The 25,305-nt window shown below is 36.5% G+C and overlaps 1 protein-coding gene across 7 annotated transcripts in view; it reads left to right on the forward strand.

The window, feature by feature from the left end:
* SYNRG (synergin gamma) overlaps window positions 1–24,570 on the forward strand; it is a 38,654-nt gene extending 14,084 nt beyond the window's left edge. For 2 of the 7 annotated variants that reach the window (XM_085302899.1, XM_085302900.1), the window contains 11 exons: window positions 29–147; window positions 322–384; window positions 2,687–3,637; window positions 12,608–13,207; window positions 13,574–13,737; window positions 14,457–14,510; window positions 15,260–15,356; window positions 15,641–15,789; window positions 18,571–18,693; window positions 19,115–19,150; window positions 20,370–24,570. In XM_085302899.1, the coding sequence (XP_085159025.1) occupies window positions 29–147; window positions 322–384; window positions 2,687–3,637; window positions 12,608–13,207; window positions 13,574–13,737; window positions 14,457–14,510; window positions 15,260–15,356; window positions 15,641–15,789; window positions 18,571–18,693; window positions 19,115–19,150; window positions 20,370–20,501 (2,488 nt within the window). In that variant the 3' untranslated portion in view covers window positions 20,502–24,570. The remainder of the gene's footprint in view (window positions 1–28; window positions 148–321; window positions 385–2,686; window positions 3,638–12,607; window positions 13,208–13,573; window positions 13,738–14,456; window positions 14,511–15,259; window positions 15,357–15,640; window positions 15,790–18,570; window positions 18,694–19,114; window positions 19,151–20,369) is intronic. The other 5 variants (XM_085302898.1, XM_085302901.1, XM_085302902.1 and 2 more) reach the window with 4 other exon arrangements.
* Window positions 24,571–25,305: the final 735 nt, after the last annotated feature.

The following is a 25,305-nucleotide window of genomic DNA, read 5'->3' on the forward strand; positions in this document are numbered from 1 at the left end:
TTTTTTTTTTTTCTTTTTTTGTTTTTAGTGTTCCTTCTTTACTAATACCACTCCCAGGTAGTAAGACACTCTCATCAACTGATAAGTATGCTGTGTTTAAAGGAATTTCAGCTGAGAAGCCTTCTGAAAGCTCATCTACTTTTGGAGGTAAAAGAAAAACTATTCAACCACGATGTGCAATACACTGCAATAGTTCATATTTCTTATATTTTTGTCTTTGATAAAATGTTAATATAAAAATCCAGAGCAATTGTGCCAATACATATGATATTTGAGTCCATAATATCTTAATGTATTTGTTTCTTTTCTCACATACACTAGATTGCGGAGACAAGTACAGTGCTTTCCGTGAATTAGAACAACCATCGGAGAGCAAATATTTAGGTAAGGAGGATATTTTGTGGAGCTACTTGCGTATATTTTCATGGGGTTTGGTGGTTCCCTATAAACTGCAGAATTTCCATTGCTAGGATTCCAGAATAATTGTCCTTCAGTCACTCTAAGTAAGTTAGCAGGAAGTACCCTAAAACAAGAGTACAAGGTACTGTTGTAACAGTCCATAACTTTGTAGAAGATTCGTCTCTCTTTTGGACCTCAATTGCATTGAGATGCAATCACAAAAGAGTGGTCTCCCTAATCCTTTTCCAGAACCATCTATGTATAACTCATTTATCCAGCATAAGAAGTAGTCTTATCTTTTTAATCAGATGGTAAAGATAACTCTACTAACTTCCATATGTTACAGTGGGCAGATCAGAATATAACTCTGTGGAAGTCAAGCTAAATAAATAATAAATTTATATTAAACCCTGGCATTTTATCCCTTTATTTGTAAACAGCATTTTAGATTCTAGGACAAACTGATTGCCTGAGTTCATTCCTACTCCGTGTTTTTCAAAGATACCATTCTTTTTTCAGACATTAAGGTTTTTGAAACTCCTGTGATGTTTTGTGGAGTTCAGTGGTTTTTTTTGATGTTCAGTATCTCTTCAGGATTAATAGCTTGCAGTTAAATGAAATAAGAGCATTTTATCTCTTTCCTTCCATATCTTAAAATACAGAAAACTATTGTATTTGCCTGCTATCCAGGTCTTGACCACTCTTAACCCTTTCACCAGCTTACATTTAATGGAAAAGTTTGCAATTCATCAGTAAGTTTAGTTTGCTGTGATGTTTTTAGTTTTGATAAATGAATGGCAATTTCAAAAGTTCTTGTATAGCTCTTGGGCCTAGTGAATTGATTGGAGGGGAAGGAGGATGGAATAATGTCAGGTGTAGTCATGGTCTTTTACTACCATTACAAGTATTCTTTTACATCTTGGTTAAACTAAGTTAAAATATGACACAGTATGTTAGCTTAAGAACTARATCAGTTTCACAGATGTTAATAGTGTATTTTAAAATAGGACAAAATATACTCATATACAGTACTGGACACTTGTCGTAAAATATGCATCAATACTTTAAAATTACAAATAGCCTAAGCAAATACATGCTGGTGAATGGGTTAAACAGCTCAACATTTTTCCATGTTGTTTTTCACATGCTTAAGATTTTTTTAAATAAAAATTTGTATATGAAAGGGAAGACATTTATGAAACTAGTACACCAAAATATTCATCAATTCAATGAAAATATTGTTACATAATGTTCAATCAGGTTTAAATTATAATCCTTTTCATAGCACTATCTTGTATTTAGTATGTAGCTGAACTAGAAATCTGCACATTATCATAATCATTTTCATGTTCATATGAAAGTCCAACTCCAAGCTTCCCAGAAAAAAAAAATCGGCCTTTAGCTGAAGCTGTAAGGTCCTTGAGTTAACTGAGTTTACTTCTAAGTTCTGATCATTTAACTTTATTGTATATTTGGATGAACCTGACAGAAGGAAAAAATGATAATTAAAATGAGTTTTAAAATGTTCTAAGATAACAAATTAGAACAACAAGCTTGCATTCTTTTAGGGGTTGGGGCTTTGCCTCTTGCAATCCTTTGGGTTCCCCATTATGCAGGAATGAATAGGCTTGCTGGGCTTTCAGCCTTCTTAGATGTCATCCCCCAACCCGCAAGTACCTTCTTCTGCCACCAGTCAAATCTAGTTTCTCCCCCCTATATTCCCTTGTCAGTTAATGAACAGGGCTGCTTTTGTCTCAGCCTCCTGCTGACATCCTATGAAAAAATTGTATTTGTGAAATGTTTTGAAGAGAGGAAGGGGGGGAGATTGCTTCTGTAGCCAAACAAATGCAATATTGGTGTAAATGAAATTCAAGATTACGTTATTTGCTTGGCAAATAGGAGGAGGAGGAGGTGGGGAAAAATGTATTCAGGAGCTGAATGAGACAGTACTGTTCACCTTTGAATCTGTTGTTCGTGGTGTGCTTGATACTAACTCAGTGTAAAGGGAATTTAATATGACTTTGAGGCTGTTTGAAGGGCTTAAGTTTTGCTAGAATTAATGTTAGAATCACTGACCCTGAAACTTGTGTGGTTCATAGAAGTTGAGCTTGCAGTTCTACTTGCATCCTGAGCTCTTAATTTAAATAGTATGCATAAAAACTTCTGACATTGCATGAAATAATTTGCTTGCTTGCTTGCTTGCTTGCATGGTGTGAATATGATGTATTTGTTGTCATTGCAGTATCTTACTTTTTTTTTTTGTTGTTGTTGTTCTTTTTCTCTTCAGGAGATAACCTTGCAGAATTCAAGTCTACAGGAACTGATGACGGTTTCACAGATTTTAAAACCGCTGACAGTATCTCACCGTTAGAGCCACCTACAAAAGACAAAACTTTCCCTGCATCCTTTCCTTCTCTACCTGTTCAATCAAAACAGCAAACACAAGCAAAGACCTCTTTGAATCTAGCAGACTTGGATCTCTTTTCTTCTACTGGAGAGAACAAGCAGCTATCATTTCCACCTGCATTTAGTACATCAAAATCAACCTCTTTTCCTTTGCCACCACTTCCATCTACTACTGCTCAGCCAGCACCCAGCAAAAGCTCAAGTTTAGCTGATGACTTTGGAGAGTTCAACCTTTTTGGAGAATTTTCTAATTGCACGACAGCCAGTGGACAAGATGACTTTGCAGATTTTATGGCTTTCAACAATAGTGGTGGGTTTTCTGAACAAAAAACAGATGAAAAATACAATGCACTTAAACTGGAGGCCAGCCCTGTTCCTCAGTCTGGCTCATCTGCCAGCACAGTGAAGAGTGGGCAGAATTCTGCCACCACTGCTACACCCACTAAATATGATATCTTCAAACAGCTTTCTCTGGAAGGCTCTGGAGTAGGCTTTGAGGAAGGGAAGGACAACACGCTTTCTTCAGTGAAGAGTGATGACGATTTTGCCGACTTTCACTCTAACAAGTTTTCTTCCACGTGCAACAGTGCGGATAAGTCATTGGTAGACAAAGTGGCAGCTTTCAAGCAGGCCAAAGAAGACTCTGCTTCAGTGAAGTCTCTAGATCTCCCTTCCATTGGTGGCAGCAGTGTTGGCAAGGAGGATTCTGAAGATGCGTTGTCTGTTCAGTTTGACATGAAACTGGCTGATGTGGGAGGAGATCTTAAGCATGTCATGTCTGATAGCTCTTTGGATTTGCCAACAGTTAGTGGCCAGCATCCACCAGCAGCAGGTGAGGAACTGGTTAGATTGCTCTGGTAATGTAGGTGATGGAGATCTCAGTATTCTYGTGTGTGCTAAATTACAGTATTATGCACTCGTCTTTCAATAGTGAAGGGCTTCTGAATCTGTGCACCTGCTAGCCACCAACCCCTTAAAAGGGCAGTGTTTTTTGGTTTGGTTTGTTTTTTCTTTTCTTTTTTTTCTTTCTTTCTTTTTTTTTTTTTTCTTTTTTTGGTCTTAGATGACTATAAAGAGATTGGTCAGTTTGAACTCAATTCCAATTTATTTTTGAGATATTACAACATTATGTTAATGATACCTGTTAGGGATTTGAGTGGGAAATTTTCTAATGTAAACAATGCTGTTCCATTTATATGAGCTAGATGAGTGGCAGAGTGTCTTGCTTTAATCTCTTGGTTTCAACAAAGCATTTGGCTTGGGGGCTTAACCTGCTCTGTGCTTCTAAAAGGGTAGGCAGAACACTAATTGTGCTGTTAATGAAAACCTGTCTAATCAACAACAGCAGTGTATTCCCGTTATGGTGGGGCTTAATCTGTGTAGCCAGTATTTTGCAGGACTGCAAATGAAAGTATTGCACATGCTTTTTAGAATTAAAACCTTTATTGGAATAATTGTGCAAAGGACTTGTAAATGCTAGTATAAGTATCGGTAGCTTTTGGACCTAAATTTCAAACCAAGGGACTTTYACTCTATCAGGTTATAACCTTCTTTAACTTCTCCTTATAAAAATATTCCTGAGAGAATGAATTAACCATCTCCAATCTGACTGCATATCATAAAACGAATTTCCAAAGTGTCCTGCTTTTTCTTCTCATGTGTACATAGGAAGATAAGATGTAGCTACATGTTTTGTGGCCTTCGATAATATGGGAACCATTACTGTGTTCTAGTGACAAGTATTATGCAGTCAGAGGCTTTTCTGAACAGGAGGAGTACATAAACTGTAAATCTAAGAGCTGTTACTGCAAGAATTGGTTATTTCCATATGAAATATTTCTTCCATTTTTGCAGATATGGGTAAAGAAAATATACAGTACTGTAATTTTGCATTATATGATATTTTTAAGTAGGGGAAAGAAAATTAAGTTGGCAACTTTGACATGGAAGATACTCTAAACAGGGTACAAAATATCAGGAATAATTTTATTAGCAAAGACATTTAATTTTCATATTACTGCTTGGTAAAATTCCAAGTTGAGTGAGCTGTTGAAAGCGTAGCACCTCCAGTGTATTCTTGAATGTTTACTTTTGGTTTTGGAAGCACTTTTTCCTAATATTTTTCTAGCCTCTTTTGGTGGTAGCCTGACTTACGTAGCTCTTCTACTATATGTGAGTTTTGGCCACAGAAATCAGTATTAACAATTGCCATTTGCGGCAGGAAAGATTTTTTGTTGTTGTTGTTTAGAGGAGTTAGCCGATCATGTGCTTGTTGCTAAACTTTTGAACTCTAAAGTATTAATTAGAAGCTATTTTTATTAAACTTAAACAAAGCAAGCCTGTATTCTCTTACAGTGCCAAGCTAGATGTTTTTCCACAGGAAGAGTTTTACTCCTTTTGATTCCGTTTTGATCTCACAAGGGAGCTTGCTCTGAACTATTTGTTACAAATACTTCTGTGCTGGTGTGTTCCTTTATGTATGTTTGATACATTTCAAGCTGTGAACTGCTGATGTTCAAGTCTTTTTTTTTTTTTTTTTTTTAGTTGACATAACTTAAAAAGCAGATTTTTTTCTATTTTCTTTGATCTGTAAATCTGATGTCAAAAGGGACAGTATCCCTTTGTAGTCCTCACTATTGAGAAATGACAGGCTAGTTATTGGGAACCGTGTGGTTTGCAAGCACTGTGTAATGTCTTAAATGGAGTATAGCAGTAGGATGGGAGGTTGTTAAATTACTTGGCTTTTCTGATGTATTGATACAGAYGTCTTTACCCTTTGCTTGTTGAGATTTGTGTTAAGGTAGCTTTTGGGTAGGGGCAGGCAGGTTGTTTATGGCCGGAATTAGAAAGGGGACATCTAGTCGCTTCCCACGTGACTGACCGCTGCCTCTGAGGGAGGAAAGGTTTCCAGTTTTGCCCTCTCCAAAGGGGATACTGTCTCTTTAAATTTTGCTATAATTCTTTGTGTGGAAGGTAGATTATACTAATGTTGCCTGGTTTTTCTCGCCTATACTTGGTATAACCCTTTGAGCACTGGCTGCATGTCGTTAATTTTAACGAGGCTGCTTCTTTGAAACCAAATTTACCTTTTACTCCAAGATTAAAGCATTTTAATTAGAATCTAGTCACGCTGTATGAGCCTAATTTGTTCTGAGTTCTGTTGAATGTTGCAGTGAGAGTATACCCTCAATCAGAGTATTCTCAAAGGGTTATCCAGCTTGCTGCACTTACAAATCTGTAAAATACCTTTTCTTTGGCATAATTGGAGATCTCTGTATATTTTAATCAAATTCAGGTTTTTTGCTGCTTTTCTAATGTCTTATTTCAACTAAACATTTCCTGTGTGAATGTGCCTTCTCAGATCTGCTTTGATATCTCTTCTGCAAGTATTGATCTGCATGCTTTATTCTGATAACGCCCTTAAAAGCTCCTATGTATCACTATCTTTTGTGACCTGTAAGTCCTGCTGTGTTAATAAATATTATCTTGGCATATTTTGAAAGTGTGGGGATGTGTGTGATTTGTTTGCAATCCAGCAATGTATTTCTTTTTTCTAAAAAATATGAAGTTTAAAGTTATAGTATCCCTTAAATGGGTGAGTACCTTTCTCTTGTAGAGCCATGAACCCAGGGGCTCCAGCTCTTTAAACATTTTGAACTGACTGCTTTGACCTCACTGTCTGCATACTTCTGAAACTTTAAATATCAGGCTAAATAAAACTATTTGGAGCAGTTTTTGAGAGAGGGACGTAATAGACTAGATATATGGGGATTCAGGCTGATTTCTGTGAGTTGGTGTTGAAGGTATGGTGGTGGTTTGATTGAAGACAGAAATACTGTATCTCTGTCTTGTTATCTCCTCACCTGTATTTGCCTACTGCCAGCCAAGGTTATACTGTGACTTTGTGAAGAAGGCCCTTGGGAAAATATGTGGCTATCTTGGCTCTTATGAATAGGAGACCATTAAAAATATTCTGATATTTATTTTGCTAATCTAGAGCAAGTTAACGAATGTCTCAAAAGGGCCCTGCTTCCTTTTTCTCTATTCAGAAAGTCCTCCCTTACTAAATATTGAAGTTCTTTCAAACACAGATGACAGTTGCAAATTTGTGTTACATAATTATGTCACTTTGAATTCTTTCAAGTTCTGGGCCACTAACAGTTTTGGATTATGGTCAAATTAGCAGACAAGGTGAAAAATTGGAAATAATTGAGATGTGGAATAATGATCAAATGTTATGCCACTGCAAACTTTTTTTTTTTTTTTTTTTTTTTTTTAACTTCCTTGCCCCAGAGCAAAAACTAGACTAGCAGCTAGAAGCTTCCTCTTTACAACAATCTTGAGATACTTTAAAAGAAAAAGCTCTTTCATTCTGGAGAACTAATACATTATGTCTAGCCCTAAAGCTTTTTAAACCAAAGGCTTGAACATAAACCTGAGAGGTTTAATTCTGTAAGGCTGTGTTATTAGTATTTGTTCAGCTAATCACACCTGGAGGAAGGAGAGCAATGTTCATGACTGTGTATCTTATTACATTTTTGCCCAGGCCTGACAGTGAAATTCACTCCCTTGGTCTCATTGAGAATAATTCTACAAATACAAGGGCTTTAAAAYGCGTATCCTGCTAAGGGTTCTAAGAACCGAAGATATGTATGTGTTTCTTGAAAGCATTCCAAGTTGAGTAAAAMGGCCCAGATGTACACAGCAACTATTCAGAATGCTAGTGCAGGATTTGAAAGGATTTAACTGAGCTGTCTCCCAACTTCTAATGCAAGCTCAGTCTTTATTCTACTGTGAAACATTGTTTATCATGATAATAAAAAATAATTAGTAGGATTTCTTAATTCCGCAAGGTTTGAAGGCCTTTCTCTCCACTTTCCTGTATTTTAATTAATCTTAAGTGAGTTATTCAGCATTCTTGATTTCACATTAGCAGTACTCTATAGATACTGCCATTCCTGAACAGGAGTAAATTGGAGTAGCCATTCCAGACTTCACCAACTGAGAAATGGGCTTTGAATTTTTCTGWTTGCTGATAGGCATGATTCAGATCACAGTAGTAAAGTGTCTGTATTCTTCCAGTTTTCGTCTTGGTCTTTATCAGGACAGTCTTCGCTGGAAGGAGCCAGGAGATGCTGTCTGTGGCCATCCAGTCTCTGGACTTTCTGCTCAGGCTGCTAGCAATATTTCCAGTTTAACAAGTGCTCGAGTGGGATTTTTAGTGTGCTGATGCTGTTCCGCTAGAAACAGAACTAGCTATCACCCGAGTTGCCTTAACAACCAGCAAATGATGGARTAATTGTATTTATCTATCTGAGCTGAATATGAACAGAAATATAAAAGTACAGGTATCCTATGTTGGATAAAATAACTAAATATATACCTTCTGAATTGTCACATCTCTTTTTCCTTAGAATATCACTAATGCTGTTGAAGGTTTTCTGTGAATGATTAAACCACTGACACAGAGAATTCCAGTTTGTAAATTGCTTCCAGACATGACTGAATCCATGGTGGTTGAAACAAGTTGTTGTAGTTGGCTCAAATGAAGTCTGTCAGGTTTTTCTGTAGATTAGATAACACTGGGAAAGTGTTTTATCTATTCTGTCCTCTCAGTTTTCTTCTTTCCATTCCTTGGCAAGTATCACTCTACCTCTYGTTAACAGCTGTACGGCGGACGTCTAGCGCTGTGGCTATCCCCGAGCGATTACCAGGCAGGTTGATGCTTAGCAGGGAATATGGTTTTGGTGGCTCAAAATAGATGACAAGTAGATGGTAAATAAGTCAAACCTTTTGCTTTGGAAGAGATACAAACTGAACTGTGCTCCTAAAATCTTCAGAAACTTAATGCACTCAGGCATGATACTGTGAAGATCACTTTTTCCATTCCTGGCTCATTAGAAAATACTTTTAATGTACCAACCTAACATGAAAATGTGATTGCATATTTGAATGGATCTGAGTTTGATTTTATGAATGCCTACATACATACTCATCTCCCTCGTCCCACCCCGAACCAGGTCTTAAGTGCTTTGAGGCTCTATATCTATTATACTTTCTCTGATGGATGTTTTGTGGTCTAGCCAATGGAAACCTGATAGCACTAATTACATGTGGCTTTAACCATATAGGGAGTTACAGCTTTTGGATTTTTACAACAAAAATAAATCCAAATCTCTTGTATTGTTTCTGAAAGACACCACAGAATTGCTACTGAGGTTACTAAGAAATCCTGTTTTGTTACRATATATTTCACTGAAATCCATTGAATATCTCTTGGGGTAGACTTAGAGGATTCTTAACACATCATTTTAAGATGCTTCCACAGGACGATTTGCTGTATGCTTTCCAAAAAGTATTAACAGAGTTTAACTCAGCAAAAGCTGAAGTTTTGCTCAGATGATATTAGAATGCTAAAAATTATTTTAAAAATCAAAAAAGAGAAGCCCAAATAGCAGATTGCTTCTGCTCTTCCTACTTCCTACTCTGTAAAATACTTCTTTGTTATGAAAACTTGCAATTTTTAATGGAATATTATTTTTTATAAGAAATAACTTCACTTCTAACCTTAGCAAGAAAGATTGTATATTCTGAAAGAAAAGCCTTGGCAGTTTTGAGTGGATGTAGTTTTTGCTCATTCTCTGATAAAATTTCATGCATAACTTTCATGAAGTTTCTGTTCTTACTAAAAGTTTCCTGCAGGGGGAAGTGGCAGTAGCTGATTTTGCAAAGTGTGATGCTTGCTTAGAATTAGTTCAAAAAATTTTTTTCCACTTAATTGTCTCTTGTTTTGAAAAAAAATATTACTGATACATGTGCATTTTTAATATTGAATTGCAATAATATAAAATGAAGTTTTTATTACACCAGAGATTATAATTACAGTGTTTTAACTGGAGCTTTTTTAATTCATTAATCATATTTGTGGCCTCAAAGAAAAAGGCTGTAGGAACAGTTCTTAACTGTGATTAATAAAACAGTCTTCCTGTCAATAGTGAATGTACCATGTCATAAAGAGTTCTGTTGGCCTTTTCACGTGTAAACTGCTTCTCTGCCTATTTGTCTGGTGGCAAGCTGCTCTGCTACCTGTCAGGAGAAAAAGAATTCGGTCGTCTTTCTCTTCCTTTCATTACACAACAAGTGAATTAAGAGCCTAGATAAGCCTTTACTTTTACCATAGCTATCACACAGTATGATTCTACTTCCTCTATGCAAAAGCATCTAAGTTGTGACAAATTCAGTGCAAATCCTAGCAAACAGTGCTCCCCCCCCACAAAAAAAATAGAATTAAAAATTTTATAGAAGCTAGTTTACTTTGAATTATGGAGAGCGGCACATACATTCTTACTTTTATACTTTTTAATAAATTGTGCTAGGACTACTTTAGGTATGAACACTTTGTCTCCAAATATATTTTCTCTGTAGCATAAAACTCTTATGAAAGTGTATTCACTAGAGTAATATTTTTTGTAATCAGTGAAACTATTCAAATGAGTAAAATATATAAATTGAACTATAACATTTTATCCCAGCTCTTAGACTTACACAGGTAGGTTTCATGTCTGCCTGAATTCCGATGTAGAATCTTGACTCTTGGTTTGTGAAGAATTAAAATAAGCTGCAGTGACCTATCGATTACAGGCAAAGCTTTGGGAGATCGGCTTCCCCCCTGAACCTGCCACTGACGCCGTATGCCCGAGAGCCAGGGTCAGACCGGGAAGAAAACGTTGACCCGTTCCTTTAGGTTGTGTGTGTAACTCAAGCGTTTACTGATTGATTATCAAAGGAATCGTTTGATAGGTTGTGCAGATCTTCATAGTAGGATCACCACTCTTCATATCTTGATGAATACTGGAGCCCCAAAATCTTTGGGGTTTGAAGACAACACTACTGAAATAAAGAGGTTGTGTATTACGCTGTGGTATTTTCAAGTTCCCGGTAATAATTACAGTTGACTATCATTTTTTTTTTTCTGGTAGTCTTTTTAACATGAGAGAAACTTTCATTTAACTTCTCTAAGTGAAAATTTAAATTTGAGAGACCAAAATGTAATTTCTTGTGRTGAATTACTGATCTCTTGCAAGTTAGCTCCTTTTTACCTTGGAGCCTTGTTTCCATTCYGTTTTGCTCTAAGCAGGTGATTTCATCTCTCAGCTGTTTTACCCTTCTGTAAACTGCCTGCTCCACAGATTTAATAGGTGAATGGCGCTTTGAAATYTTGCAGCATATATGCAAGGTGCTAATGTTTATTACTGAAATGCCATAACATGTGCAAATGCAGCAGCTGCATGAAACCTCTCTCTTAGGAGTATCTGATACGTGCTGCGTTATGCCTCACTGGCCTATTGCAAAGGGGCTTTTCACTTTATTGTAGTAACCATTAAACTCTTCTATCGTTATTTTGTACAACTGTCAGACTTCTTAATTAATCATTGATGTGGGTCAGACCTGGAAAGCAGCCTAAAGCATAGAGTACTCTCCCTTTCCAGTAAAATGAATAAATGAAGGCAGAAATGTTTTGTTAACGTGGCTTAATCCTCAGGCTAGCATAGCCAGATTGAATAAAAAGGGCAGCTGGAATGTCAACTTGTTTCCACCCTGTCTGTATTAAACCGAAGTTGCTGTTACTGCATGCCAGCCAGTTAAAACCATAATGTTTATCAGAATAGTCTCAGCTAAAACGACGCTAAGAGAATGTATTTTCTGGTTTGTGTTTGCTTTACCTTGAGACCATTTGACCGCGGGCTCTGAGCAGCAGCTGAGTGTCTAATCCAAACTGACAATTGGTAATGCTGGAAAACAAATGCCAAATGTAGTATCGTAGAGATTTGGGTTTTTTTAAAATGCTTTACTGAAAGCTATCCAGCCCCTGACTCTTTATGCCTTCTCTGTGGATCAGTCTCAATCTAAATGTGAAAGATAAGTTGCATGAGTAGCAGACAAAGCCTAGCAGAACCTGTATCTCTGTGTAGTCTCCTTTGCTGGGTTTAATGTAAGCAAACAGACTCTTTCTCATACCTGCTTATGGCAGTGGGAAGAACCTATTGGCCTATATAATTGCTGGGTGAGTATAAATGTTTGGAGCTTCTGCAAAATAATTGGATTTTTTTCTATACTTATCTGCAAATGTAAAAGCTAAAACAAGATCTTTGCAATATTCATGTCATTCCTGAAACTTTTAAGTTTGAAGAGTCAGTCATGCAGCACTGCTGTAGCTGATAACCTTAAACATAATTTGTTGAGTTTTTTTAATTCTTGAAGCACATTTTCATATTTTATTTGTATCAAAGCATGGATATAAAACTGAACTTAGTTAATACGTTATCTGAGAGGATGGGRAAGTTAGTCTAGTTTTCTGTGTAGTTGGTTTTGATAAGATGGAATAATTTGATTAGATGTTTGAGTTGCTAATGTTTACAATTTGCTTGTAGATTCTGCAGCCAGTATCAGGAAACTGAAACTGGTGATCTGTGCACTGTGTACTGTCTAAAAATATATACATTTTTTTAGCTTGTTTCTTCACTCTTCTTAATCGGATGGTGACTTTCAGCTTAAAATACAAGACAATATTCAAAGGACAAGGCTTACATCTATTAAACAGAGAATATTTTTAACATATACTTAGCTATTTTTCAGATTACTTTTTTGCAAACTCTAGTTTAAGCCTCACTGAAACAATTCACTGCATTTGTTTCTGCAATTCTTTAAGACCCTTAGCAAACTGCTATTATTTTTATGCAATGTAGAGAGATCTGCTTTTGTTGAACTTCAGCATCTAATTGCAGGGGTTTGTTTTTCTCAGATATAGATGACTTAAAATGTGCCCCATTTGGAAGCTATAACAGTGGGTCTGCAGTCAGCAGCCTGGCAAGCTATGACTGGTCTGACAAAGAAGACATTCATCAGGGCAAGAAGCTCTCTTCCTTTGTCCAGCCTTCAGGAAGCGGATCCTCTGCAGCCACTTCAGTCCTCCAGAAGAAGGAGACTTTGTTTGGCAGTTCAGAAAACATTACCATGACAACAGTTTCCAAAGTGACAACCTTTTCTAGTGAGGATGCTTTACAGGACGTTCCATTTGCAGCCTTCGCAAACTTTAAAGATTCTGGCCCAATATGCAGTGGTCCAAGGGATGATGACATTGGAGACTTCGGTGATTTTGCGAGACCTTCATCAGAAGCACAAGATGCAGCAGCAAGTGACACAAATCAAGAGGCAGACTTTCTTGCTAGCGGTATTTCTTCTGAAATGCGAAAAGAGTCCACAGATGACTTTGGGGAATTCCAAAGTGAAAAGCCAAAAATCAGCAAATTTGACTTCTTGGTAGCAACTTCCCAAGGCAAGATGAAATCTAGTGAAGAAATGATCAAGAGTGAACTGGCTACCTTTGACCTGTCTGTACAAGGTAGGCATGTTTGGGGTGGAAGAAGCTCATAATGCATATATTTATTGAATGCTTATTTGTCTAATTGAATTACAAATTGGCCAGTGGGGATTGTTCCAAAGACTACTGGAATGAAGCTGAATATTCTCACTATTTTTATAGCATTTGAAACTTTTTATATCTAGAAAYATCTTTCTGGATATAAAAACTTACTATACCAAAAATTTGTAAGAACTGAAAAACTGGGGAAATTTGCATCATTCACTGAGTAAATAAAAGGCTTTGTTCTAGAGTGGTAGTATATCACTTGCTGCCACTCTTTTTGTTTTAAATAGTCTCTGTCTTTATACATAGAAGAATAATTAGTTTATATCCTAACACTTTTAGGATCTCATAAAAGGAGCTTAAGCCTAGGTGACAGAGAAATAAGCCGCTCTTCACCTTTACCAGTTTTGGAGCAACCATTTAGAGATCGTTCAAATACTTTAAGTGAGAAGCCTGCTTTGCCCGTCATCAGAGACAAATACAAAGACTTAACTGGGGAAGTTGAGGTAAGGAGTTATTGGAAATGCAAGTAAACCAATAGTGATGTCCATCAGTGGTATTAAAGGTGATCTGTATCCTAGCTGTTTGGGACTTCAGATATTTTTAATTTAGGGCATGGTTTTAAAACAAAATCTGGGAAAGGTTAGGTGTTTTCACTGGAAACTACTCATTAAAGGGGCTTCTTCCTTTTTGTCTTTAAATCCTTGTGATACATGGAAGGAATTCTGTTGTCTGAAACCATCAGAGTAACTTGAACTTGTTGTCTAAGCTTGTGACTGAAAATTTGTTACGACTAAAATCTAATCCCAGTTTTGGCTCTGAGACCATTGGCTCTGGGAAGGGGCTTAACTATTCTGGCTACCTAGTAGTTATTTCTCTCATGCATGTTGAGAACTGATAGTAAAACAACTCAGATTAAATTCTGCTAATCCCCATTTTGGTAACAGTAGAACTGTAACAAACATGTCTGGAATACGAGTGTGCAATTCAAACTTTTTACCTAATCATGTTTGTTTTTCTTTTGAAACAAGTTCTAACTCCCAGAAATCAAAATTTAAAATTAAAAGAGAATATTTAGAGAATGAAAAAAATTAGAAATAGGTATTAGGGACATTTTTATACCTAACCTGTAAATAGTTGCTTTATATACCTGTCTTCTGTGCATCTACTGTGATAGGATAAAGTTGTAAGAATGGGATTCAGACTATCTTTTTCTTTCAAACAGGAAAGTGAGAGGTATGCGTATGAATGGCAAAGATGCTTGGAAAGTGCTCTGCAAGTAAGTGTGTCACCTATTCCAAAATCACTCCCTCCTTCCTGTATGTACAACTTTATTCAATGTTTCAGACCATATAAGCATAGAAAGGGTGTGAATCAGCCTAAGGCGATTACGATTTTTAAGCCAAAAGCTGTCACACAGTAGAAGTGACACCTCCTCGGCTAAAATCCTATACTAATCTACCTGTCATTTGTGATCAGTTTGGCTTTTACTTGAATTTTCAAATGAGTGGTTTATTTGGTGTGCTTGTGTTGTGAGTGACCTAACAAGGCGTGCTGGTAGGGACGTTGATATCGGCACCTGGCTTTTTTGAATTGAGAAAACTGACTTTTTGAGAAACAGGGCTGTTCAGTATGGCAGGTGGAGAGGCCATTAATTTGTTTTGGTAATGTGAGAGGTGTTTCGCAGCCAGAGTTGTTTTCCTTAGGATTTCATTTTCACATTTGAAGTGAGCAAAAATTGTAAATGTTTTTATTAAAATAGATACCAAAGCATGCATACACTAAGAGTATTACTTTAGTAATGAAAATATCTGAAGGAATGCATTGAAGTTTTGAAAGTTCATACTTTTACCTGATCAACATAAAGTTCCGGCATAAGTGTATAAAATCATGTGAAGGAGTATGACTTTTTTTTTTTTTTTAATGCAAAAGGCAAATTAGGACCGTTTGTGTTGGTGACAGTCTATTTTGTAAATAAGTACTTCAAGGTAGATAACAGTACCATTTTATGAAATTCATTTCCACTAGGTAATAAAGAAAGCAAATGATACCTTAAATGGAATAAGTAGTTCATCTGTTTGCACTGAAGTTATCCAGTCTGCTCAAGGCATGGAATATTTATTAGGTATGTATTAATTTACCATGTCCATTGAAAGATCTCCTCTGAAAAATACTAATATATAATCACTCTTCTGAGCATAGTATTATTTTTTAGCTTAATCTGTGCCTGCATTGAAATAATGAGCAATTCTTTTGCTAAATGAATGAAACAACTACTTTTGAAATAAACGTCCATGACCACCTTTATCTGTGCCATGCCTGTTACCTGCTATTTTTGAGTTACAGTTTCAGGAATGTCTGCTTACAGTTAACTTATCTGTGGTTCTCCACTGTGTTTAATGTCAACAGGAGTTGTTGAAGTCTATAGAGTAACGAAAAGAGTTGAACTGGGTATCAAAGCAACTGCTGTGTGTAGTGAGAAACTCCAACAGCTTCTGAAGGATATTGATAAAGTGTGGAACAACCTAATAAGCTTCATGTCACTTGCTGCTTTAACGGTAAGACCAAAAATAAGCTATGGCTTTTCTAGAAGAAACTTTATAATTGCATGTAAAGTGACTTCACAGAGCGTACTAACTTTCCTTTTTTATATATATTTCCTTTTGCAAAATGGAGATACGCTTGTCTGTAGGATCAGGTTTAAAGCTTTCTGTAACTGTTATTTATATGCAAGCATGATGTTATCTTAGTGTCTTAATGATTTAGGTGATATCCTATGTTTCTGTGAACCTCTCCAATGAAGGAAATTTGTTAAAACTTAAATAAGCCATTGTATGAAGCTAGGCTAGTGTGGAAGTTATCTTTATAATATTCCTGCAATTAGTTCTAATGCTCACAATACAGGAGCACACGCTGTAGTGACACATGAATAACTAAGATACTTTCCTTTCTGATTTTGAAATGCGTAAGTTTGTTTTGGTTCCTGCTACAGACAAAATAATTTTTCCATCTCTGGTCAGAACTGCCAGAAGGAGCTCAACTGATCTGAGACAGAAGGAGCCTGGTAGGAGCTGCTATGTAACTGAGCAAGCCCTATGGGAAGAGACAGTGAGGGGCTCTCTGAGGGGTAATTAAGAGAAGGAGCCTCAGATAGGAAGCGTACTCAAAGGAAGTGAGAGGAAAAGGGACATTTTTGGGACCAGGTGCAGAGCATACAAAGACAGAAAGCAAGAAATCAATTTGCCGTTAAACATGTGCTTTGTGTTTACATGTAAACTGTGTGTTTATGTTGCAGGAAATATTATGTGCAAAATGACCTTCTTTAACGACAGCAAAACACCCTTTCTTAGGGAAACACCTATCTGTAGGTGCACCAAATGGTCTAGCATAATGCATCCTTTTGACTCAGGGTATATGTAAGGAGTCTTTATTTATTAAGTTAATATCAATGCATCACATCAGCATCAATAAATGAATCATTACCATGATCTTTTCACTGAACATCTTAATTTGTGGCTCCTTGCAATGCAATTATGGCCAGCTAAAAACCTTTGCTCCTCAGTAAACAGTTGTTATAAATGAGACCCTGAATGCTTGGTTTCTGCTTAAAATAACCATCTTAACCTAGGTCATTCCTTGCACAATAGATATTTAAAAACTATCAGTCCCTTCTTACACATCATCTATGTCTTTTTAAACCTCTCCAGTGCCAACAGTGGTGGCAAGCAGGTATTTTCGGTGACACACTGTGTTACACAGTCCATGTCAGAATGTGAAGTTTATACTTTTCAATATTTTACTACTTAGCAGATGAAGTTGATAGACTAGGATTCATCTATTGGAAATCTGGCAGTGTTGATACTAATCTAAAAAGCTATCAGGATATTATTGATTTAAGCAAGTGAATTAAAATTTAGTTCTTAAAGTGCTTTTTCTTGGAAGATTGCAGGTATTACCTTAACATCTAAGCCTGCCCACATGTCATCTGAGCTGCAGTGGCTCCTGGCTTGTAGCAGTCAAGCTACATTTTGAGCACATCAGGAGCTGCAAACACTGACTTCTCGTACATGCGTGGTTCCTCTTAAGTTGTTTAAGAGGCAGGGACTCCTGATTCCTTTTCTGTTGTTTTGCCTCCATGTGGAGCACTGACATGTGTGGAGTCATACCTTCATCTCAGATTGCAGTCACACATCCTAAATGGTGCAGAAGTGCCAGTTAAGTACCTAGAAGTATCCTAGCTCACAGGCATGTGCCTGGAATCCTTTAAAGGATTTTTTTTTAATAAGGTAATTTTATGCATAGCCTTGCAGTTTTCATTGCAAGTTACAATACAATTTTTTCGTTTGTCTCACTCCTGCATTTGGTAAACAAATACTAGAGTACATTTATTAATTTGATTGATCTGCTTTAAGTTTTTGCCAGCATTCCAGTTATTGCCCAGCTATTCGACTGGGGGAGCATGATTAGCATGCCACGCAAATTTTTTTAAAGTCTCTTACATTTCAAGAGATTTCTGATTATACTACTAAGCTTGAGCAAAGCTTCAGCAGTTTTATACAACACAGATTTCAATTACCATTTATTTTGTGACTGAAATGTAAGATTGTGTAACAAAAATTAGTATATTCACTGAGCTTTCTTATTTGTTTATCTCCAGACTTATCCTCTCAACCTTTGTCTCTCTTTAACCTGAGCATGTATATGCCATAAAACAGTTGGTAACCTTAGTTCTTATAAGATTTTGCTGGCCTTAATATTCCATTTTATACTGCTGTGCAATTCTAGATTCAGAAAAACCTTCAGAAAGAGTAACAACTGCTCTTTTGTGATGAGGAAATAATATGGAATTCCGGACAATAAACACTGATACAGATACCACTTCAAATACTATTGAAAGCTGTGCTGGCCGATGTCTTGTTTCCTTGCAGCTGCACAAATACTTGTTGCATACCACTGCTTATCTTCATCCAATTCTTAATATACTGCAGTTGAAACGTAACAGCAGCTGCCTGTGCTCTTTCTTCAAAAGTTTCTTCCTCTTTTGATGTGGGAATGTAGAACTTAAAAATTCTTTCCTCTGTTGTATAATCCTTCTTCAAGATCATGGGAGTTATAATTTAATGTTAATGGAGATTGCATAGCAAGCTTGCAATATATACTAATGGCTTYGTTTAAATCATTCATCAATCTGAGAAAATGTAATACGTTGTCTCTGACATGTTACTTATTTGATACCTATCTGTAGTAACAAGATAGATAATTTTTATCATGATGTCCAAAATTGTTTCAGTCGTTAAAAATGCCTAAATTTTACCGTCTCATTTTTTTTTTTTTTTTAGCCAGATGAAAACTCGCTGGATTTCTCGTCTTGTATGCTACGTCCAGGCATTAAGAATGCCCAAGATCTTGCCTGTGGGGTTTGCCTCCTAAATGTGGATTCCAGAAGTAAAGCAAGTATCATGGTCTCTGTTGTCAAACTCATTTTTAATTTAGGTCTGACTGTGTTTAAGCTTTGGGTATATTTATAAATCTTCTGGCTACAATTTGTAACTGAAAGTAGCAAAGACAGAATCTGACCAATAGATGGGCCTATATTCACTGGGCCTGGGGTATGACAGGTGACAACTGTGGATGAAGGATTGAGGAGTTAAACTCTTCAGAATAGGGATGAAACTGGGCTACAGAGATTAAAAAAAAAAAAGAAAAGAAAAGAAAAAAAAGACTTTTTTTTTTTATGAAATGCATCTCTGAAGATTGTGTCAGAAGGGAACTATTACCGCTAGAAGAGCTGGGAGGGAATCCCAAGATATGTGCAGAGTAATATCAACTAATTAATGTATTATCAGCAGTTTTGTTGACTTTTTGGTTTCAACATTATTTCAGAAAGAAGAGAAACCYGTGGAAGAGCTTCCTAGAAAAGTATGAACCCGTAAAAAAAATTAAAAAAAAACCCTTATAGAATCATTCTCTTAGTTGAGTGTGGAAGGCTGAATTGCTGGCTAGCCTTCAGCTATCATTCTCAATTGTATCAATCATGACTCCTTTTCTTCTAGTCATTTTTTGTGACTGTAATACTCAATCTGATCGACTAACATGCTCTAGAGCCTCCCTTTTGTCTTGTCTGCATGCTTGTATCTTGTGAACAGCTTTCTGGTTTTGTGCTATTTCTGTTTTGTGGTAGAAAATTCAGTGCAGTGAGTTTCTGAATTTGTAGCTGCCTGTTTGTCTGTTACAGAAGGTGGGAAATGTTAGTTTGCTACAAATTTGTTTGCTACAAATATTTTAACTTTTGACTATATGCAGTAGGCAATGGCTTTTTTTATTTTTAATCTTTGGAGGAAATCTGGGGTCATGAGGAAGAGAGGTAGAATTGTCTTTTTAATAGGTAGCCATGCAGTGTTAGAAATATTTTTGAAGTAGGAACAGCTGCTAACCATTCTCTTTTTGAATAGGAAAAACAAAAAATTAACCTTATCTCAGAGGATCTAGTTTAAAAAATATTTTTTTTGTAGTTTGCCATGACCTCTAAGCAATATCTCCACCTAGCAACGTATATCAACCTGTTTTAGGTTTGTTGATAGCTTTACACTCCCTGTCCAGAAGTTCCTTTTGTAAAGTACGTGCACTTAATAGGAGGAAGTGGACCAAATTCAACCTGTAATGTAGACAGATAACCCTGATACCAAGTATTGCACTTGTCTAAACCGTAGCAAAATTTAACCCAGTGAAATAAATGGAGTAACTAGCTACTGGCTAGCAGAACAAGCCTTTGTGTAGATACGTAGAGGAATTAGTAGAAGGTAAATGAAACAAGGTGAGTTAACTCCCTGGTTTCAGATCAAATGGAATACTAGTCAGATCACTCTTTTTAATAAAGGCTGTAACACAAAAAGTAGGTATCAGGTATGATGGTTGGAAGTTTTGTCCATTTGCAAATATTTTGCAGACTAGAATAAAATACTGTTTGTTGGCTGCTCTCTTGCTGCAAGTGGAGATCTATTCAGAGTGAGAGGGTCCCGGTTCTTCCATGCTATGCCATTCTGGGGATAATACTTGTGCAATATCTGTTTTCCATTCTAGTTTCTGGATCATGAAGTAGAAGAGATTGTCACACTTGTTTCAATTCTTGTTATTCTAGGCCTTTAATTCAGAAACGGATAACTTTAAACTGGCTTATGGAGGGCACCAGTACCATGCAAGCTGTGCAAATTTCTGGATCAACTGTGTGGAGCCAAAACCTCCAGGTCTCATTTTGCCAGACTTGCTGTGAAAGGAGTTCTGCTGAAGATGGATTATCAGGCTCTAATAATGTAGGACACCTGGGGCAATAATGTGATAGTTTTTGAACTGTAATTAGTATTCAAAATGCTTGGCTTTGATCTTTGTACAACAATGGGTTAAAGCTATGGTCAAATATACAAGCTCCCCATGAAGAATTTCACTTGAATTTTGAGGTCTTCAGAAATTTCTGGGAAAAAAATGTAGAGTGGCACAAAATGCAGCATTTCAGTCTTTCTCAAGCTGAAAGTARGTTACTGTTTGTATCAAACCAGTCTGCTAATCAAAGTGCATAAACCTCTGAGATGAGATAATACCTAGTTTCCAAGAAAAACTGAAATGCTGGATAGATTTGTGTGGAAGTGACCATTTAAATACTTGAAATATGCATTTGAAAAGGAGTCTTTAATATTTTTGGTATATGGACCATGATGGTTTTTCTTTAAATATTTGCTGCTATACTATTACAATGCACAAGCCACAGTAACTTTCAAGGCAAAACGAGTTATTGACTAAGGAATTGAACTGCAGAGAGTCATTGTATATTTATACTTCTACTGTTCTGTACTGTAAACTATACTGTATTCATACACCTAACTGGTTAATATGGGAGAATAAGAGCTTGGAAAAATTATTGAAATTTTTGTTATCGTATCTTGGTTCTTTAGTACAGGCAGCTGGATTTTAGAACTCGCAATCTCTGCTGTTCTGTTGTAAATACTAGACAAATTCCCTTCTTAGAGTTGTCCTAARCTATGGATGTGATTTGTTATGCCTTTCACGTTACCCTTAAGTAGTCGTGTGGCTGCATTACTGTTGAAAACTGGACTCCACTGATACTGAGTGTTTGCTGCTGTATGTAGTATCCTTTTGTATGTCAGTATGCTTTTCTTGATGGGATTCCTGTGGTAACTGGTGCAGTCTAGTGCTATCTGCAATAACGGGGTTCTTGACTCTTAAAACTGCCAGTACAAGATGTCCCTTAGCTCATACTATAGGTAGGTGTGATCTAACACTGGAAGTTGCTTTACTCAAGCAGGTTATTTTCTGAAGCAGGCTGCTGCAAACCTGCCGTTTTGTTGCCTGTGGTAGGTATACCTCTCTGGACAGTAAAAGGTTAGTTTATCAGGCTGTCACAAAATGTTACCCATAAACGTAAAGTACCTGTTTTTTTTCTTCAGATACAACATCAAGACGACAGTGCAGTCAGATGTAGTGCTAGCTACAGAATTTCTATTCCAGTGGGAGCTTTGTGTCATTCTTTCAAGAGCCTTACCACTGTGCAGTCTTACTCAGCTTAGAGTGAGCAAAATGTGATGTATTTGCATCTAATGCAACTTACTTCTTAACTCGTTGAATTACTTAAGTTTCTCAGATCTCTAGGGAAGCTTCCTCCTCTCCAAAGCTATCAACAGCTTTTCCAAGTGAATCTTGCCACTGTTATGAGTAACTGACATTGACCAGTGGTTATTTGCTGAAAATGAAATTACAAAGAAAAATGATGCTTCATTTATATAATTAAAAGCTTATTTATATTAAGCTATTAATTATGTCAGATGAAATAATGTTGGCTAATAAGAGTGCTAGGTGTCTGGCCCTTATTTACACAGACTAAAATCTTCACGCTGCCTGAAATTAGCTCATTAATAAAATAAGCAACTTGTGCCTCCAGTCACAAGCTCAAGCAAGTCATGTGGCAGGTTCTCAGTAGTGTGACAGTGAGTGCCTGCCTTCTGTTGCCCARTAATTATCAAAAAAGGGGCAGTCACTCTTTGATTGCTATTTTATTTATTAGCTATGGAATAGTTGCAGTAGTCTGCACTATAGCTTTGTGCTGCGCCTGTTGTTTTTCCTCAGAGTTGGGAACTGCTGTATACATCACTTGAAAGTATTCCCATTGATACTTGAGGTCTACTTAGTGTAGTAAGTTAGCACTCACTTTTGCATCCTGAATTGTAAAAAGTATTTAAGCTTTGTCTAAGTTCAAGCAAATGCCTAGCCTTGCTGCTAGCAAGGAGGCTTCTCGATAGGTTTTGAGTATATAGCTGATGTAAAGGCTATTGCTTATTAAAATACTGTATTGGGAAAAGGGAGTTTATTCTTAGCCTGGGTTTCCAACACAGTTCCTGAACACTTAACTGGATAGGGKTTTTTTTTAAATTAAAAGAGAATGCCTCAAATAAAACTGGCTGTGGTATGATACTTAAAGCAACCAGTATTTCAAATACAGTACCAGCTATATTGTCATAAAAATCTTTTTCAGTGATGTTTTTCTTGTAAAGTATTTGTTAAGCAAGTAAGTTTCTTCTCTAAGATGTATCTAGCATGTCTTTTGGCACATAAAAAATAACGAATAGACATTTACAATTATAATTGCAGTAGAGCTTACTGAAGTATGACACTACTAGTTGCTTGCTYCCTACTGAAGGGAAAGCAGCAGGCAATAATAATGCGTTTGTGGCAAGCAGAAAGCCTTTTTCTAAACACCTTTACGTCATGGAATACACTGAATGTTTTACCATTGATGCATTGACAAGGGCATTGCACGAGGAGGATCATTTCACTTCCATACCCATGTCATTAAAATGACTCACTGTTGCATTCAGCATCTCAGCTATTACATTGCTAGCCAAAGACCCAGTGTCCTTGGGATCTGTATCCAAGGTTACGGTATTTTCTACAGTGCGTTGTATCAGATGACATTCTCTTGCTTTGTTTGCATGCAGGTTAATCCGCGTACCGCCTTCTGTTTCGGTTGTGTTGAATTTTATGAATGTAACTTTATTTTTGGATGTATTCCTTCACTACRAAAATGTGAAAAACTTGTTGTTTGCTTTTGTTCTTTTTAATATATGTGTTATCTGCATCTGTCTTGAGATTACCTATGGAAAGTRACTTTTGTATATATTCATGTATATTTGGAGTTTAAGAGATTATTTGCTTGGTTAATTTATTTTATATATCACTTTGCTTAGTTTTATTCCTAATGCTCTTATGCTATCATAGTGTGTTTCAACTGAAGTTACCGTTTCTGTGGCAGTAGGAGTGCTAGTGAGCAAACTCTTCCAACCTGTTTTCCTGTCCATTCATCGTCATGTTTTGCTTTCAGTATTCTCACAAGCTTGTTGGTCCATATTTGATTTAAGTTTGAAGACTATTTGTTGCATGTGAATTGTTACTTTCTGCACTTGAACATTCCACTGAAATTTTAAATTCTGGCAGCAGCTTCTCTTCACCTGGATCTGTTTTGGGCAGCTCCTCCTTGAAAACTGTGTAGTAGATATGAAGTTATAGCAAAGCTCAACCTTCAGTTGAGAAGGAGAAGCTCTTGAAAATCCAAGGAATACACTGTTTTCTAATTACATGTCAATTTAATTAAACTTGAAACAAAATCTGCCTTTTCAATAAAMGCTGCTATTGTACCAACTGCTTTTTTTAAAGGTAGTTTTGCTCTCTAGGCCTGTATTTAATTTCAGTTCTCATTATTAAAATGTAAATGTCATAATTTTAAGAAGTGTTCGGAAAACTTCCCTTTACACTGTGGTGCTCTTTTTCCCCCCTGGGTGAATGTTATTTGTCTCACAGAAGTGGTTTTGTGATTAGTAGTTGGAGCTGTTTCAGATTGTGTTGTGTTAGAGTCGCTCCTGATATTTTAAATCCAGTGAGAATAACTATTATTAATTGACGTTTTAGTACACTTTTTACTCYCTTAATTCTTGCCATGATTTATAAACCCTTTGTTGAGATCCATGAAATCTTGCTTTTAATAAACAACTCATTTCATTTCTGACAAAACTGTGAAGTGGCTTGTTCCAGGCTGCAGCTGGAAAAAAGTTGCTGTTTCTGTTGCTTGTCGGTGCTGGCACGTGGAGCGCGTGGCCGCCGGGGCGCGCGGCCTCGCTGGGCACCGGCCTGCTGGGCTGCTCCGCGCGGACGGCGTGAAACCGCTCCGTGTCTCGGGAGAACTTCTGAAAGACTGACCAAAAATGGCTTAAACATAATGAAGCCATATCTGTGAAATTCTCAGTGTGGCTAATATTAAAAAAAAAAAAAAAAAAAAACTCACCCAATAACCCGTTTCAAAATATTCTGCAGACGATTAAGCTATTTTCCATTCAGAAAAGCCTATTAATAGCAGGAAGGACTTTTCCCTTAAATTCAGCTGGTGTGTTTACAGCAATTTKGAATTCAACTGCAGCCATCAGAGAGTTAATATGTTTATAGATATCTTTTCTTTAGTTTTTACGGATTTAGGGACGCATGAAATATTAGACTTTGAGTGGGAAAAACACAACTTGTGTAAAATATCTTCTCTTGAAATGAACTCAAAGGGAACTCTTGGAAAGAAACACCTATAAGTATCAATATCATTACACTTCTTCAAAGTGTAATCTCTAGTGAGTATTTCAAATGAATTCTTTATTTCATAATGTGCTTTATTAGACAATTACATATTTATAGGTCTAACTTTCCCTTTTGTTTGAAAGGTTGCTGCTTTCTATTTTGAACATCATCTTTCCCTCCCCCAGATAGAGTTTTTACCTGTAAGTTTTTATATTAGAAAATACTGTTAAATTATACATGGTCCATTTTAAACTCAAGTTTAATTTTGAAAGCAGATTTTATTTTTTTAAAGTATCTTTCCCTCTAAAATGTCATGTTTTCAGAATGTCTCTAGACTAATTATTAGTCCTCATTCTTGGGCTCTAGTTCGTTATCTAACTTACCATTTACCTTGTGCAGTTGAATTTATCATAAAAGCAGAAAAATGAGAGTGTGTTATTTAAATGGCCAGA

Source organism: Rhea americana, unplaced genomic scaffold (genome assembly GCF_003343005.1).
Source record: "Rhea americana isolate MKP2758 unplaced genomic scaffold, rheAme1 scaffold_194, whole genome shotgun sequence".
Classification (NCBI taxonomy): domain Eukaryota; kingdom Metazoa; phylum Chordata; class Aves; order Rheiformes; family Rheidae; genus Rhea; species Rhea americana.